This window comes from Delphinus delphis, chromosome 16 (genome assembly GCF_949987515.2).
Source record: "Delphinus delphis chromosome 16, mDelDel1.2, whole genome shotgun sequence".
Classification (NCBI taxonomy): Eukaryota; Metazoa; Chordata; class Mammalia; order Artiodactyla; family Delphinidae; genus Delphinus; species Delphinus delphis.
In genome coordinates this window covers 36,913,181-36,931,749 of record NC_082698.1, presented here as the reverse complement: position 1 = coordinate 36,931,749, position 18,569 = coordinate 36,913,181, and the positions used below count along the sequence as shown (strand labels likewise).

At 39.5% G+C, this 18,569-nt stretch overlaps 1 protein-coding gene across 11 annotated transcripts in view; it reads left to right on the top strand.

The window, feature by feature from the left end:
* Positions 1 to 18,199, top strand: part of FAS (Fas cell surface death receptor) — a 35,511-nt gene extending 17,312 nt beyond the window's left edge. For 3 of the 11 annotated variants that reach the window (XR_009522426.1, XR_009522432.1, XR_009522433.1), the window contains exons 3-10: positions 1,551 to 1,688; positions 2,745 to 2,853; positions 4,579 to 4,637; positions 4,782 to 4,868; positions 6,070 to 6,131; positions 7,192 to 7,216; positions 7,950 to 9,250; positions 13,545 to 15,157. Coding sequence is in view for 1 of the 11 variants with exons in the window: in XM_060034514.1 (XP_059890497.1) it covers positions 1,551 to 1,688; positions 2,745 to 2,853; positions 4,579 to 4,637; positions 4,782 to 4,868; positions 6,070 to 6,131; positions 7,192 to 7,216; positions 7,950 to 8,281 (812 nt within the window). In the remaining 10 variants the exon portion in view is untranslated. Of the gene's footprint in view, positions 1 to 1,550; positions 1,689 to 2,744; positions 2,854 to 4,578; positions 4,638 to 4,781; positions 4,869 to 6,069; positions 6,132 to 7,191; positions 7,217 to 7,949; positions 13,501 to 13,544; positions 15,158 to 17,774 lie in introns of those variants that run through there. The other 8 variants (XR_011246757.1, XR_009522428.1, XR_009522431.1 and 5 more) reach the window with 8 other exon arrangements.
* The last annotated feature ends 370 nt before the right edge of the window (positions 18,200 to 18,569 follow it).

Genomic DNA, 18,569 nt, shown 5'->3' with positions numbered 1-18,569 from the left:
ATGAGGTTGTTAAGAAAGTCATGTACCTGGGGAAAGAGCATAAATTATTTTTGCTGTACATGCGAGGGGGGCAGATTAGATTTTGCCTATTTTAAATTAGTTATAACATAATAATTACAGTCACTAGTCAGGCTTTTCTCTTAGATTTCCCTTTATATTTTCTATCTCTTTCATCTTCATTCTCTATTCACTTGCCCTAAACTAGCTTTCCCCACAGCACTTATCACCACTTGCCGTCTTGTATTTATTTGTTCATTGCCTGCTTCTGCCTTGACAATGTGAAGCCTTTGGAGACCAGGCTTTGTCTTATTTCCTGCAGTATCTCCAGCTCCCAGAAAGTGCCTGGCACACAATAGGTGTTTAATAAACGCTTCTTAAATAAATGAATTTTCCAGAAGGCATTGTTGTATAATGCTTACTAATAGAAATCCAATGACTCATTTTATTTTTAAAGTAAATAAAAGTAAATGCGAATATGATTTAAACTTTTGCGTATTAAGATAGCAAACCTGGTAATAAATTTTGTTGTAAATACGTTCATGCCTGCACATCATAACATATTCTGTCCCTTAACGGCAAAGGAATAGAAAGAAAGGGGAGTGAAAAGGGAACTGTGAGCAATTACTAGGCAGGTCCTGTGCAGTAATGTTAGCCATGCAAGAGAAGTATGATTATCTCCATCATAGGCATGAGGAAGTTAGGCTTAGAGAGATTAAGCACTTATTTTTGTTTGTTTTCTTTTGTTTTATTTGGCTGTGTTGGGTCTTAGTTGAGGCACGTGGGATCTTTTGTTGCAGTGCACTGACTTCTCTCTAGTTGTGGCACATGGGCTCAGTAGTTGCAGCACAAGGGCTCTGTAGTTGCGGCATGCAGGCTCTCTAGTTGTAGTGCTCAGGCTCAGTAGTTGTGGCACGCAGGCTTAGTTGCCCTACTGCATGTGGGATCTTAGTTCCCTGACCAGGGATCGAACCTGCATCCCTTGCATTGGAAGGTGGATTCTCAACCACTGGATCACCAGGGAAGTCCCAGATTAAGCACTTTGTTAAAGATATTGTTGCTATTAAATATTTGACCAAAGTCTTTAGAACTTCAAATGTTCTCTTCCTTAAACAATACTGTCCTTGTCAGGATTTGTGGACTTTGGAAAGTAAAATAAGTCAGAGAAACAAGAATTAACTAGGTAACCTCAGTGGCCAGTGGCAGTCATCTCTACCATGAATATATACCTAGCAACCTTCTTTTCTCCTCCCCCCAAAGTTGGTAAAGGCATCTCTTCTAGTGCTTTTTTGATGATTCTAACCTCTGTTTTATATGCTCCTATTTTTAATCATCCTACTTCTGTAGGCATATTCCTTAGTGACTCTTCTAGCTTTTGTCTTGGGAGAAATTCTGTCTCTTGCCACGATTTTTACAACTTTCTCCCCTACTATATTTATATTTCATTAGCTTAGCCCCTCCACTCCTGTTTTATTATCATCCCTTCAGACTTCCCTTGCTGTTGCCTGACTACCTTGCATTTAAACACTTGCTCCATTTTTTTTCTTGGGCAGGCAAACGGAAAAGTGATGATTGCAAAATTGATGGAGGTGAACCAGAATGTGTACTCTGTGCAGAGGGGGTGGAGTACACAGACAAGAACCATCATTCTTTTAACTGCAGAAGATGTAGAGTTTGTGATGGAGAACATGGTAAGTGTCTTAATAAACAATCAAAAGGGACCATCATGGTACTGCATGTATCACCATGTATAATACAGTCTGAAATTGGGACCTATTCTGGCACTATGTCAGCATACAGGAGGGACAGGATGGGCCTGGCTGGGGTGAAGCAGGACCAGGTACTGAGTGACATTTATGAGTCAAGTCTAGGCAATTCTCCCAGATGTAGGAGAATGACTAAACGTAAACATGGTGAACAGGGTCCATGAGCTCCAATCAAAACTGCGGGGACTTTTTTTTTCCTGCTTTGATTTATGCTTGTATAATGGCTTTTGTTCTTAGCCAGAAAGAGCTCAGACTCCTTCAGATACAAGGACAGAGGAACCCAAGAGGTGGGTGGTTTGCTCCCCCTTCTTTGGGGATCTGGTTTGTCCTGATAATTCCAATTGGGGACCTGAATTTTCATGGATATCCCAATCTATCTTGAGGGTTCAGATTAAAATAAAACGGAAGTATTCCCAGTTTTGTTAGACATCAAGAACTCTCTGGATGTAAAGCTTTTCTTCTCCCTATTTAGGCTCTAAAGCAGTGTTTCTCAACCCTAGCTGTACATTAGAATCAAACAGGAAGCTCCGAAAAATGCCAACACCTAGGTCCCGTCTCAGAGCAATAAAATCAGAATCTCTAAGTGAGGGTTTTGGCATTGGTCTGATTGAGTAGGCCTGGGTCAGGGCCTGACACTCTGCATTTCTAACAAGCTCCCAGGTGATGCTGATGTTGCTGGTCTCTAAGCCATACTTGGAGTAGCCAGGCTCTAGATGAGAAAAAGGGAGCCATTTAAGTACAGGTGGGGTTATCTAGGTTGCTGGATTGTCTGTCTACTTAAAACTCTGCTAAACGATTTCAACTCTTTCAACCTGGGGTTGCGTATTTGGCATTTAAATGCTAGTTGTGTTACTAAAGGTGTGATGGTGTGACTGCTAACAAGTGCTGGAACTCAAAAATCTATGCAGCTCCTGCCCATCCTTTTCATTGTCCATTTATAACTAGCTGCTCTAATTAATAGTCTGCGAATTGTTTTTCTAGGCCTAGAAGTGGAAAAAAACTGTACCCGGACCCAGAATACCAAGTGCAGATGTAAACCAAACTTTTTTTGTAACGTATCTCTGTGCGAACACTGTAACCCTTGTACCACGTAAGTTTTAGTCTTTCTCTGGTTAAAACACTAGGTATATCTTGAGAGAGAATGATTTCCTAAAGGGAAGCCTCCAAGCAACTAGATAACCATTTCTTCACCCAAACATCCTGTATCTAAACATTTATTGAACACCTCCTATGTGCTTGGTACTGTGCTGGCTGCTCAGGCCAACGATATGAGCAGACACGGGCCAGGCTTTGAAGGTCTAAGGCTAGAGGCAGAGAGTGTCAAGAAAAGCAGTGGTTATTGTGTTCACACCACGTGGCAAGAAGAGACTTGTACTCAGGGTGTTGAATTATATAGGAAAAGCTTTCAACTCTGCCTGGGGAGATGGGTAAAGATATGACACATGGCTTGAGTCTTGAAGGAAAGAAAGAGCCTTACCAGGTGTACACAGATGGAAGGGACATTCCAGGCAGGGGAACAGCCACTGCAAAGAGATAAAAGGAAGCTCTGGAGAACAGACGACCTGGCTGGAGTATAGGAAAGACTGAGAAGGAGCCAGGATCAGATCATGAAAGACCTGTCTTTCATGCTAAAAGAGCTTGGTTTTGACCCAAAGATAGAACACCTGATTATAGATTTCACTTTTCTTCTGATTAATTGGGTGATTTTGAGCAAATCACTTAACCTCTCTGAGCTTCAGTTTCCTCATTCATAGATGCAGATAATATTCATTTGTCTTATCAGCCTAATTTCTGTGAAGATCAGACTGGGTAATATGTGTTGTAAAAACAGCTTTCGCTTTGTAAGATGTTGTTTTGTATAAATATAAATATTTAGGATTATATTCATGTGCCTCTCCTTAAACTTGTAATTCACCTTGGGAAATTTTTAGGAGTTCACTTAGTAGACTTGAAAAGTAGGGACACAATGCCTTATGTCTCTTATTTACTAGAAAATGTTAAATTATGTGCAGTTAACCTAGACTCTCCTTTCTAGCCTAAGTGTCTGAGAGTACGGTCATGGTGACAGTGTAAGTGGGGATTGGGAGGGGAACTAATGTAGTAAAATAATGATAATAATAATAATAATTCTAAATACCTCATAATCTTGATTTAATTTTCTTTTCGCAGTAACCCTTTGAGGCAAGTAATATTATCTCCTTGTTATTGATGAGAAAACAGGCTCATGGTGGTTAAGTGACTTGCCCAAGCTCACCTAGTTAAGTAATAGGCAGAGCCAGGTTATAGTTCAGACAATTTGTCAGTGTTTGGCTGTCTGAAGAAAATCCCACAGGAACCTCTTGAGTGCTGTAATCACCACTTGATGCTAAAATGGGTAACCTTTAAGGACCACCTAGGTAGACTCCCTAGGCAGCAGCCTGGGCAGTAGCTATTGTCTGTCCATTTTATTGTTCTATGGGACAGTTTGGAAATTGCTTTTGGAAATTTATGATTTTAAGAGCACAGTTTATGACCAAATTAAACTTTATTTTTGTGTCTATTTCATCCTTTTTCTTCTATGTTGATGTTTTAATACCTTCTTTTACCTCAAGGCATTTTAAACCATAGTCATTCTTTGGGATATTTTTCATCTAAACAACCAGATTATGTTATGAATTTGCACCAGTGTAGATGCTAATTTAGAAATATTTGAGGGAATATGTTTGCCCAAAATGCAGAAATGAATAAAATGGCCCTGGATTTATAGTGTGTCATTGAAAACGATCAAGGAATCAGTCCACCAGGCTTTCTGAATTCCCTCTGTATTTTTTTCTAGGTGTGAACATGGAATCATTGAGAAATGCACACCGACCAGCAACACCAAATGCAGAGAGGGTAATTATTTCTTTTTATGATCATATTCTCCTTTCTTCCACCCCCACTGTAAAATATGAAGAAAAGCCAATCCAAAACTTTTGATTCTTTGAGAGTACTTCGTTTTAATCTTAAAAATTGCTTACGTTCATTTACCATGTCCAGTGTTCCAATCTACAGGATCCACATCTAACTTATACAGTTTATGGGTCCTCCTGATCCTCATTCCAATATCTGCAGGAATATACTGGGGTAAGTTCTTACTTTGTTCAAACTGTAGATTGAAGTAACTTGGGAAGTAGTTGTTCACAAGAATTCCCTCCTGTGTCCTACCTACCAGGAGAAAGAAAGCTCCTACCCGGTAGGCAGCTCTGGTATGGTGTTAAAATTCCTGTTTCTAAATGCACCCCTGAGAGCTGGTAAGAACAGATGATGTTATCTCTCAGCTACTGTTTTTGAGCAACCATTCTGGGGCACTGATTGGGTGTTCCCACCCTCCCCATGAACAAGGGTATTTGTATTTAGGCAGTAGCTGAGTTGGCCAAGAATCGGAAGTAGTCCTTCAGTCTACATTGAGATCATCCCATGCACAAAGAGAATTCAAGGAGCGAAGGCATTGCAGGGGACACTTGATAAATTCACCCCTGTCTGTGCCTCCTTTCTCTTGTCCAGACTCCATGCTTTTTGATTATTTCTCCACCTTAATTTAAAATACTGTGGCAATACCTTTTATGCGAGGGTTACTTAGTAAAGTCAGCACGTAAACCAAAATTGGCTATACTTATAATTACTCTAGAAAAATCCCTTTAGATCATTCATACAACACATGGTGGTGCCAACTTTCAATAACTCTGAAACATCCAATTTTTCTTTTTCTGTTGGAGCAAATCACTGTTTCTCCAGGTCAGCTGAAGATAAAGAGATTGCCTTGCCATTAGAGATTGTTTAACTAAAAATATAAACACTTAAATTGTGCTTGGAGACTTCTAGATTTCTTTCTTCCACCTCATACTGACTTCAAGGCATACACTTATTGAGTATATATATTTGAATTATTTGTGAGTGTGTGTACTTGAGTTTTGGGGCATTGAATGCCACTTCATGGCAAACTGATGTCGACTTTCCATAGCCTATGGCTTCTGTGCCCAGCTTCAAGCCAGAGAGAGGGAGTGGTGATGGCCATACAATAAGTCAAAAGCCAGCTTCAGGCTAGGCCAGTGTGTGGTAACTGGATGGCTCCATTAAGGTGTGGCATATCTCTAGACCACTTGACTCGGTGGGATGGAATTTTCAAAATCAGGACGAATCTGCCTCTTTGGTGCTCGGTTGCTTTAAATTTCAATGAATGAGTTTCTCCTTTCTTCTCACACTTCTCTTAGTCTGAGAGTATATTCTCACATGCTTCCTACAAGGCTGAGACCTGAGTCTGATAGAAATTTCTTGGATCTTTCAGAGGTGAAAAGACGGCGCAGGAATAGAAAGAATGGTCACCAGAAATCTATCGCCTCAAATACTGTAAGTGTTGAAACATGCATCAGCCTTCTTAAAAAAATAGAGAAGGTAGTCCTTCAGCTTTTTACTTTTACTTTTTTAAAAACAAACATTTATGATGCCTGTGTGTGCATGGGTTAGAGGGGCATCAAAAATGAATTAAGATATGGTTCCCAGTTGATAAGAAGCTTCTATACAAATAACAAGAATTAATTCTTAGTAATAAATTCTCACTTACACAAAGGGAGTTGAGAAAAGGATGTGGCCAAGCTTCCATGTTCCATGTTGGTATTATCCTGAAGAGAAATGCAGAGAGACATCCTTTACCAGAGCAGGGATTCCGTATCCAACTCCAGGCACAGAGATAACACTTAAAGCCATTGTAAAGGTACAACTCAGCTCTCTCCAGACACTTGTTACCTTATCTGTCACCATATCTTTTTACAACATGGAATCAAAGCATTTCAAATAGCAAAAGAGGGAGTTCCCTGGTAGCCTAGTGGCTTTCACTGCCGTGGCCAGGATTCAATCCCTGGTCGGGGAACTGAGATCCCACAAGCCACACACAGAGCGGCCAAAAAAAAAGAAAAAAAACCCCACACACATATAGCAAAAGATACACTGGGGAGAGTAACCAGTTCACTTGATGAATAATGATTTTCTCATTTGGGGCCAGTGAGGCTTAGGGTTCTTTAAATCAATGTGGTACAAAATCATTTCAACTTAAACTATGTTGTCGTGTCAAAAATTAGAATAGTTACAGTAAAGAAAATTTCAGAATGATTATGGTTATTATGTCTATTTTCATGAGTCTATATAAAGAATAATCTCAGCACATTCCACAAATTACTTAGGTTCCTTGCCTCCTTAAAAAAAAAAAAAAAAAAAGCCAATATTCCTTAGTTTCTGGTTAGGCTGGAAACTTTCAGAATAAAAATTTGAATGGTGAAAGAATCCTCCTTAGTCACTTAGTCTAAATTTATACATTTAGAGTATTTTATTACGTTTAGAGTATTCTGTTACATTTAGAGTATTCTAAGTATATTTTATCTTTCTCCTCCCCTCCATTTTTTTTTCTCCCCAGGAAATGGTGCCACTGAATTTCACAGGTAAAACTTTTATCATTTTATTTCATCGAGTTGGCTTCCTTAGGAGTCACAAGCTAATCTTAGAGTTAAATAATTTTGTGAATTTCAGTAACATATAGTGGGGTCTTGCCGTTTCTTGAGGTTCCAGTTCTTCCTGCTCACCAAAAAGGGTTTATTAAGCAGTTTAAATGTATAACCAATACTCAGGTAACATAAGATGCTGTATTCTGAAGGCTTAATTTCCCTTCACAAGCAGTTAGGTGTAGTATAGAGCTCCTGCCTACATTGACTCGGAGGCTAATCTGAATTGTAGACTCAGTTATTATTGGTGTATCCTAGTTCCGTAACAACATTCATGATTCTGTTCTGTTCTGTTCTTCGACCTGTGAGTCAGTGATAAGATGGTCATATAAACTCTTGGCCAGCCTTTTAGATGTGTGGGTCATTGATCATCAAATCCATACGGACGTTAGAGGTGATCTTTTCCAGCCCTCTTACTTTATAGATGAGAAAAGAAGGCACAGAGATGTTACGTATCTTGCCCAGGTAATAGAGCAAATTAATGGGGACACAGGAGGAATTGGGATTAGAACTCAAGGTTGTTTCTGTTTTTGTTTTTCCCCGACTGGCTCTTTAGATCTCTAGGACTTACCCATATTCTTAAGTACTGTAAGAGGAGAAATAAACATGGTTTTCAGAAGTGGGAATTTTGTTTAGAAAAACAAATTTTCAGAGACTATTCTGTATTTTTCAGACATTGACTTGGGAAAACATATCATTAGTATTGCTGAACAAATGAAAATAACTGAAGTTAAAGAATTTGTTCGGAAGAATGGTATGGAGGAAACTAAAATAGATGAGATCAAGCACGACAATCCCCAAGATACAGCTGAACAGAAAGTCCAACTGCTCCGTAATTGGTATCAAAGTCATGGGAAGAAAGATGCTTATTGCACTTTGATTAAAAGTCTCAGAAAAGCCAAACTTCATGCCCTTGCAGAGAAAATTCAAGATATAGTCCAGAAGGACATTACTAGTGAACATGAAAATGCAGACTTGCAAAATGAAAATGAAAGCTTGGCTTAAAGTGAAAAACAACTAACTCAGTTCTAAGAATATACTAAAGAAAGATTAATGTTCGAATAAGTTCTGGGTAGCTGCAAGCTATAAATATTGCTTGGCTTTTTTTTTTTACTGGGTGTGTTTTCTTTTTTCATTTATTAGATTTGTAGAGCTAATATGTTTACAGGCGTTGAGCATCTCATGGTTCTGCCTTCAAGGATGTTTAAAATCTAGCTGGGAAGACAGACACAGTTAAGAGTAAATACAGGGGCATGTCAAGTGCGCAAAAAAGAACGTATGCAAAGGACAAAAGATTTCAGATCATGTTCAAGTATCTAACATATGATTCTGTAAGTATGAATGTAATTAACATATGTAAATACAAATGCCTATCCACAGGCTGACCTCATTCCATAAATCAGTAGATGTGATCTTTTGTTGTTCTGTCACAATCAACTGGCTCTAAATGACCTCCCCAGCTCCACTGATAATTCTAGAGATTTTACCATATTTGTAAATTTTGTTTAGTTTTGAGAGGAGCGTACTCAGGGAAAACTTACACATACATCTGAATGTAGAATATAATAAAGTTCTACCTCAAAGGTCTTTGCACAGATTATTGGCATTTCATGGTGAAATATTTCAATTTTGAATTCACATAGAAAATGCAGACTCAGTTATAATGCTTGGCTATTTTATATTTGTTTGTCACTTTGGATCAAAATAATCCACTTCTTTCTCAGGTGTCAAAACATTTTGATCAGGAAAGAATTACTAGATCATTGGCACCTCTCCATTTTCTCCTTGATGTGCGTCTTGGTGGCCTGTGCACCCCCAGACTTGGAAGGACTGCCTAAGAAACACTTAACTGATTCATGCAAAGCTGGGACTGCCCTTGGAAACACCTAGCTTAGTTTGGAGAGACTAACTGGTCTTACGGAAGGTAGCTTTGTGGCATAGCACGAACCCATGTCTACCACCAAAGCTGATAAGGTAGATTCTTATTTTGCTCCACCCGCCACAAAATGTTCAGTAACTCCCCATGTGTTCTCTCTTGATGCAAAGGCAGCTTATACAGAGCAAAAGTGAAATCATGTCAGGTTTCAGGAATTGCTCTTGTTATTTCCTGTAGCTTCTTAGACAAACAAGCCCCTTTCCCCACTACCACTTCCTTACTTTTACATTAAACACTTTCGAAAGTTTATACTAAATGTGAATGTTAATAAATACTATTAATATTTATATAGTTGTAAGCTGAAGACAGTTATAAGCTGAGACAGATACTCAGAACTACCTAAAGAGCTTCCATTGATGGAAGGTGTTTTCCTCTTATGTTTGGAAATAGAAAATATAGGTAAAACTATTTAATTAAAATCATGTTTTTGGTATCTGTGGTTATCTCTTTTTTTGGTGGGGCCTTGCTTTTTGTTTTTGTTTTCTTTTTTCCATCTATTGCTAAATGTAACCTGTTTATAAATCTTTCATCCTTCCTTTGGTCTCTTAGGAGGTATTTCCTTTTTAAAGCCCTTTAGTAGTTAAATAATTTCCTCCATAGGCTGTTACTCTCAAAAATACCCCTCTCCTAAACACATAATTAGTTATTATGTGAGGATTTACTATAACAGGATTATATATCAGGCACTGAACGTGTGGTTAAGAAAGTAAATATTTCAAAGGGTTGGTTTTACTGGTAAGAAAGCTAAATGGGGATTTAGAAATAATCCTTCCTGCATACTTTCCATTTCTGGCTACATAGTGACCACTGGACTAGCTCTCTTTTTTAAAACTTAATTTTAATAATATATTTTGTTTAACCCATCATTTCCCAAATATTATCATTTCAAATGTAAGCAGTATAAAAACTATTAATGATATAATTTACATTTTTTTTTCATAGTAAAGCCCACAAAATCTGGTTTGTATTTTATTTATACTTACAAGCACATCTCAGTTTGGACTGGTTACGGCATTGTTAGTTCAGGTCTATATCTTTGTTAGGGCAGATCTGGCAACCTTGACTCTATGGCTGGTTTAGCCCTACTACTAAAGTCCAGTACTCTCTGTGGCTTTTCAACGGGATCTCTTCACTCTGGTTGGTTGGAGCATCAACAGTCTCCTACTCCTATGTCAGCTTTGGGAATTGTTCTGCTTACAGCACCCGTAGCTGTTCTTTGCTGGTCTTGGAGTCTTATCCCTGCATGTGCGCGTAGTATCATCCAAAGACTCCAGAGAATCTCTGTACCGATTTCTGGAACTCTTTTTCTGTGTAGCTTCCTTCTTTTCAGTATTCTGTTCCGAAAAGCCTGGCAGCCTCCGCCTCCTAAACTTAACCTTCTGCCCCTCAACTTGACAAGATGACGGTTCTCTGCTTAGAGTTCCTCCTGTACTAGGATCGGGAAAGGGCTTGTGGGCAGGAAGGCTGAGTGGTCATAGAGATCACCTCCTTAGTTTCTCTTCTCTGAGGGATAGTCCGCACTATCTGTTACCTGGTTTTCTGGTTCTAGACAGCAGGGGGGCAAGTCTGATACTAGTTAATCTTCACGGCCAGAAGCGGAAGTCCTACAGGCACACCTCATTTTATTGTGCTTCGCTTTATTGCATTTCACAGATACTGTGTTTTTTACAAACAGGTTTTGTGGCAACCTTGCATCGAGCAAGTCTATCAGCGCCATTTTTTTTTCCATCTGCTTACTTCATGCACATTTTGGTAATTCTCGCAATCTTTCAGACTTTCTCATTATGATTATATTTGTTATGGTGATCTGTGATCAGTGATCTTTGATGTTACTGTTGCAAAAAAAATTACAACTTGCTGAAGGTTCAGATGATGGTTAGAATTTTTTAGCACTAAAGCATTTTTAAATTAAGGTATGTACATTTTTTTGACATAACGCTATTACACACTAAATAGACTGCAGTATAGTATAAACATAACTTTTATATGCAGCGGGCGACCAAAAAATTTGTGTGACTCGCTTTATTGCGATATTTGCTTTATTGCGGTGGTCTAGAACAGAATCCACAGTATCTTCACCTTGTACTTTGCAAGGTGAAGTTGAGTTAGAGAACATCCTGTACCTATTCTGGTAAGTTCCAATCCGAGAATTTCAGGTTCCTTTGGGAGGACGAGGGAAGTTGAGAAGGTCTTGGGACTTGGTGGTATGGCTTTTTCCCTCATAGTTTCACTTGAGTGTGACTGTTCCCAATAATCACAGCCATGATCCAGAGCTTGAGGTGGCCCTTGGTTCAAGATCACCCTTAGTCCTGGTCTAGTCCTCTTTGTGGCGGACTAGTCCTGGGTAAGAGTGTCACCCGTGAGCTGTAGAAAAAAGGTTATTTGTAGAAAGAGGTCGTAGATCATATGGTGAGACTTGCTTACTCAGACATCTTGGTCTTCCTCATTGGTTTGCATACGGAGTTCTCCCAACGTCGATTTGATCAGAAACTTTTTAGCTATTGAATCATCAGTTTCTGTAGAGCTGTCTGGATAAGGTATATAATCAATGCAACTTAGAATTTTGTCCGTCCTCGCTCCTGAAAGGTAATGTATCTGAGTATAGAATTTTATGCCAGAATACTTGCAGTTTTCCCTCATCACTTTGAAAATGTTAATCTACTGTCTTCTTACATTTATCGCTGCTGATGGAATGTCTGCTGTTGGTCTAAATATCATTCCTTCAAAGGTAATGTTTGTTTTTAAATTCTGATACGTTTTAAAGTTTCCCCTACCTTTTCCTTGGTGTTCTGCTGTTTCACTACAACGAGCTTTGATGTAGATTTGTTTTTACTGAACTTATTTAATAAGAGTAAATTTTTAATCAGTAAGATAGGGCTGTAGCTTCTGTCCTGTCTGGAAAATTCTCAGCTATTTTCTCTTTCAGAAGAGTTTCTTTTGAAACTCTTAGTATTATCTGGCGAAGCTTCTTGGCTTATTCTTCAGGTCTCTTACTTCTACTTTTTAAATTTTTTAGTATAATTGTCTCTATATATTGCATTTGGGGGAATTCCTCTTCATTCTCTTCAAATTAACTCTTTTCTTTCTTACTAATCAGGCTGGAGTATTACATCCACTGAGGTATATAGTTTGTTGTCTACATTTTTCATTCTTAACATTTCTAAGGGCTTCTTCCACACGTTCACTTGTACCTGTTTCATTTCTGCTTGTTTTTCACTGGCAATTTATTAGAGTTCAATAGATTTTATTCTACCATCTGTCTCTTTCAGGATCTTACAGTTATTTTAAAGTCTCTTTTAGAATTGCTTTGTTATCTTAACCTTAACTGCAGTGATTTCATGCTGATTTTATAGTGTGGCTTTTCTGGTGTGATTTTCTTCTTGTATTTTTGAGCTCTGTAGGTTCATCTTGAATAACAGATTTGGGTTTTTTCTTATTTCTCTTCACTCACCTCTATCTAGTAGTTTTGTGGCTTCTTTTACCAGGGCTTTCAGAGTCCCCAGTTCTGAGCCTGGATTTACAGATGCGTTTTGCAACTCACAGCCCTTGGTGACACTGGGGCTGTCACATATTCAGTCATGTATCTGGGGGCAGCTTGGCTCAGTTCCATGTCATGAGGTTGTGCCTAGGTCTTCCCAGATCCCAAGCCCCACAGCATCATATAAGCCATAGTCCCAGGCAGTGTTTGGCAGAAGTTCTGTTTAGCTGTCTTTCACCAGTCAGAAAGCTCTGCCTCAGTCCCCGATTTTAAGAAGGGAGCCTGGCTCTTGTCCTCTGCCTCAGGTGGGCCCATTTATTCTTGGCTAAACCCAGGAGCAAACTCTGCTTTCCTTCCAGGCATTGATCTCACGAGGCTTTGGCTTCTGTCCAGGTCATTAATTATCTTGCTGTTGTTTTCCATTCTTCTAGCAAGGAAGGATTTCTTATTCTTTAGCCTGGCTGTGCCTTTTAGTTTTTCTTTTAAAATGTGTTGTGTGTCACTGCCGTTTGGTCAGATGGAGAGGGGGTGGCCCTCAAGAAGTGCATTTACAATTCTATATTAACCCCAAGGCCCCAATTTTGTCATTAGATGATCAGAAACAATGTTTTGTTTTGTTTTACATTTTTAAGTTACAACTAGCACTCAAGTTGTTTTCAGTTACATAGAGGATTAATTAATTAATTCAAATAAAATAAAATAAATAAATAACAAGGCTACACTTTGCTCTCAGTTGGCCACAAGATGGCAGTGTTTCTCCTAGTACTAACTGCCCTCCTTGTATAAAAGACTTATCCCTACCAAAACATATCCCAGTCATCTCATATTTTGATTCTTTTTTTTTTTTTTTCTAGTAGAGGCCAAGCACAGCCTGGAGTAGTAGGTCAAGACGCAGTCTGGAATCAGGCAAATCCAAGTTCAATTTCTGGCTCTGCCACAAACTAACTTACAGCCTTGAATTGAACATCTCCAAGTTTCTGTTTCCTCATCTAGAAGATGAAAGACACATCTGGCTTACCCTTCTTGTGACTTGGAGAGGAACAAGAAGAAAATACATGGGCAAGTGTAATAAATTATAATGTACTATGGAACGAGTTGTTAACTATTAATGTGCCTAAGAATCACCTGAGGAAATTTTGAAACTGCATATTTCCCAGGTCTTGCACCCAGAGATGTTCCGTAGATCCAGGGCCGTGCCTGGGAATGTGCATATTACCAAGCACCCTTGATAATCATCATGCTGAAGGCCCTTGGACCGTAATTTAAGAAACCGCATTATACAAATACATACGAGTAGAAAGAGAGATTAAGGCACAGAAGTTATTCTTAACTCCCTTTGTAATGGCACGTATTATTTTCTATTTTGAATAAAATTTTATGAAATCCCCTCTCCTCATAGATTAATCAAAGCAGAAATATGCATTTTGTTCATCCTTTCATGTTCACAGCAAGTATTTGGAAATATTTATTGTGTGATAATCAGATCTAGGACAGTCTGCAGAGCATCCCTAAAAGTTTTACCCCATTTATGGGTATATTTGGGTAACAGGACTTGACAGACTCAACAGAATTGTCTTAGCTTTGCTTTTGGACTCCCATGGGCTTATCTTTGCTTCCAAATAACTGACCCAGTGCCTTCTGGTAATGGCTGGATCATGGGCTTCACCCTGCCGAGAGAAGCAGATGTGCAGGAGGTTTAGCAATGAAGTTTCAGGAATCTCCTGGAGTGCTCTATCACTATGACTATCACAGACCACCAGGATTTTTTGACCAGTACTGGCAGCATTTTCACAATTTCTACGCAAAGCCTCGGCCCCCCTACTCTTCCAAGGATACTCCTCCAGTGGGCTGTTGCCCCAGCAGAGAAGGTCCCACTCAAAGGATGAACAGAGCAGGAGAGCTATGCAGTCTGGCCCCTTGGGTGCGGGGCTAGGGTGGGATAGCTCAGACATGACAACCCCAGCACCTGGACGTGGGTGTTTCTAGTTTCACCTTAGGCAACAGGAGATAGCGAAGTTTTCCGAAAGGGCTATAGAATTTTGCTTCACTTGGACCTTGTTCAGACTTCACACTGCTACAGAAAGGAACGTGCTTAAACAGAACTACAGAATTTTTAGTCTTCTAGAAAATCCTTGTTGAGCAACTGTTTTTGAGCCAGCACCATTTTAAGCCTTTCACTAAAATGTTAATAAAATATCCAGAGACTCTGGAGCTGAGATTCTAACAACAGGAGACACACAATTAACAATAAGTGGACTTGGTTGCACTTGGTCTTTGTAAGGACCATTTGTTGAATTGGTGGAACCCTGAATCAGTAAATGAGGGGGGATCTCAACGCAGCACTTTCCACACCCCATCCCGCCAAGTCCTTGTGCAGAGTACACTCTGCCCTTGGGCATTTTCTTCACTCTGCCAGCTGTTCTAGGGATTGACCTATGCCTCACACCTTAGTCATCTTTTCACTGAGACAGGACTTCTTAAGAACACAGCATTTGGAAAGTCCCTTTCTTCACCCCTCCCTTTTTGTTTTTAATTGAGATGAAATTCACATAAGATTACCCACTTGAAAGTGTACAGTTCAATGGCATCTAGTATATTTGCAGTGTTGTGCAAGCACCCCCTCTATCTAGTTCCAAAACAGTTTCATCACTCCCAAAGAAAACCCTGTATCCATTAAGGGGTCACTTCTCCCCGTCTTCTCCCTCCAGCCCCTGGAAACCACCAATCTGATTTCTGTCTCTAAGGATTTAACTTTTCTGGACATTTCATATAAATGGAAACATATAATGTGTGGTCTTTTATATCCAGCTTTTTCGTGAAGCAGTATTTCCAAAAACATTCAAGTGAAGCTGCATATTTTAATTCTGCACAGTCAGAAAAGGAAGTGTAATGCCAGCTAGTTCTTATCTGATAGTAACAATCAAAGGCTTTTCTGATTTCTTCAGCTTCAGAAGGTGACATATACAATGATTGTCAGACTTCTATTTTCTAGGGCGAGTTTTCTTTGGGTAAAGATCTAGAATAACACCTGAAACTAACACAACATTGTAAATCAACTATACTCCAGTAAAAAATTTTTTTTTAAAAATCCGGAATAAGGTGACAATGGTAATAGCTTTGATAGATCATTTCATAGCCTTACCTCAATTTCTGCCCTTACTGTCAATAAGAGCAAATGTTTCAGTAGGGAAGTTCAGTGAAATGTTTTCCTGCAGGGAGTGAGGATGGAGGGTCTCAGATGTGGAGAGCTTCGAGGTAGTCTTACTCTTCTATTTATGGAGAAATATCAATGGGCCCCTCAAGAATCCTTTTCAGTTTTAACTCCATCAATGCATATTATTCCCAGACTTTGAGGTAGGTATTATTACACCCATTTTAAGGATGAAGAAACTGAGGCTTTAAGAAGATAAAGCTTTGTACAACTTTATACATCTTTCTGCTGACAACTGAGACTGAGTTTTTATACTCTAGAGAAAGTTCTAAAATAATGAGCAGTGTCATTTCCTGGAACTCTTAGTACCCTCACCAGAAGCCTAATGAACTTTCATTGAAAACCAACATGGGTCTGACATAAGATTTAGAGTTAGATGAGAGGGTGCCTGCCCCCACCTAGAGAAGGCTCTCAGTGACACTCAGTAAAGATGACCAGACCAGGCTCAATTCAGCCAGGTATCCTCTATGCCTCATACCGCTTTTCACAAACTCTGTGTGTGTGTGTGTGTGTGTGTGTGTGAGAGTGTGTGTGTATGTGTGAATTCCCTATTCTGTTTCAAGTCTACCAGAGGCAGTGGTTCCTGATGAGAGCTATAGTAGCATTCTTCGTTTCCATGTGATGCTTTCATAATTGCTCCTGACAAAATGTTTGAGATGGCAGCTAACTGGCTTTAGAAACACACACATACACACAGACCTTTAATATTACCCCTTGTTAACTCAAGAAATATATATATTTCAGGAATATATATATATATTCTTGAGTTTATCTCATGGGGGAAATATATAGCAGAAAACATCTATACTAATTAACTAAATAATTTCTTCTCTAATGATGGATATCAAGAAAAAAGTACAGGTGCTATGAATTGGTGTAACAGGGAAACCTAATCTAGACTGGGATGGGGCTAGAAGATTAGGGAAGGGCTTCTCAAGGAAATGATGTCAGACTGTGTATTTTTCCATATCTAAATGTATCTCTATATAGATACGAACAGATATTCATGAAAAATTAAAACATGATTACCTCCGGGCAGTGAGCATTGGAATGATGTGGGATTATTCTTTTGCACACACACACATATATGAAACAAAAGTTATTTTTTAAGGCATTTCCTATGCAGATAAAGTACATACACTTTTGTTGAAAGTTAGGTTTAAGCACAATCAAATCAAAAGCTGGTTTAATCTCTGCTGATTTTGTATCTTTGACTTTGTAACTTTTACTAAATAAGGAGCTATTTGATGTTCATAGAGAAACTTAGGAAATCTCAGATGTTTTATGTTTCCGAGAATTGGATTGCAAAATAGGTATTACAAACTCAAATAATGACAGTGTCTGCTGGACCCTAATTGAAGCCATCACACGGGGCTAATTTTCCTGTAACACCAGGCAGTGAGCCTTCTTTGTGACGAACTCACTCAGGTCACAACACCTTTGCTGGGTGGGTCTGTGAAGGAGGCTACTGGGCAGAGTTTCCAGTACTCGGGAGCTTGCTGTCTTGTGGGAAAGACAAGCCAATCACATAAAAGCACATTCTGAGTGCACGTGGGCTGCATTCTCTTATTCCTGCAAATAACCCAAAATGTCAGGCAGGACATATTGACTGTGGTCATTTAATCTGTATGGTAATGAGGGCACATGAATCACCTTGTGGGGTAAGTTTAAAACGTAGAGGACTGTTCTCGTGTAGATTCTAATGCAGAGGAGCAGAGCTGACATCTGAATTCCTAACGCGGTTCCCCATTAGTGAATTCCAGTGAAGACCCCCTGAGAAATACTGACCTAGAGGACCTGTAGATGGGCTTCAAGGAGCCTTGAATCCTCTAAAATTATGTATTAAATTGAGGTTGCGTGTAAATTTGTCTAGGAAACAGCCCATCCTGTTCATCATCGTCTCTAAAATCCACGCTGAAAATGGGTTACAAATCACCTCCTTGAAGAGTATCGATTGCCGTGCACTTCTCAAGGGCAAGATGCTCATCAGGCATTTCACTTCACTCCAACAAAAACGTATGGACTGGGGGCTTCCCTGGTGGCGCAGTGGTTGAGAGTCCGCCTGCCGATGCAGGGGACACGGGTTCGTGCCCCAGCCTGGGAAGATCCCACATGCCGCGGAGCGGCTGGGCCCGTGAGCCATGGCCGCTGAGCCTGCACGTCCGGAGCCTGTGCTCCGCAACGGGAGAGGCCACGGCAGTGAGAGGCCCAAGTACCGCAAAACAAAAAAAACAAAAAAACGTATGGACTAAGTATTTTACAAATGACGAAACTGAAGCTCAGAGAAGTTAACTGTTCCCTCCACCTCCTCAACACCCCTGTACAATTCACCCATTTAAAGTGTATAGTTCAGGGAGGGTGGGAGGGAGACACAAGAAGGAGGGGATATGGGGATATATGTATATGTAAAACTGATTCACTTTGTTATAAAGCAGAAACTAACACACCACTGTAAAGCAATTATACTCCAATAAAGATGTTAAAAAAAATAAAGTGTGTAGTTCAGTAGTTTTTAAAATATTCATGGAATTGTGCAGCCATCACTATAATCTAAATTTAGAACATTTTCATCACCTCACCAAAAAAAACCCATACCCATTACCAATGAGTCCACATTTCCCCACCTCCAGCCCTAGGTAACCACGAATCTACTTTCTGTCTCTATATT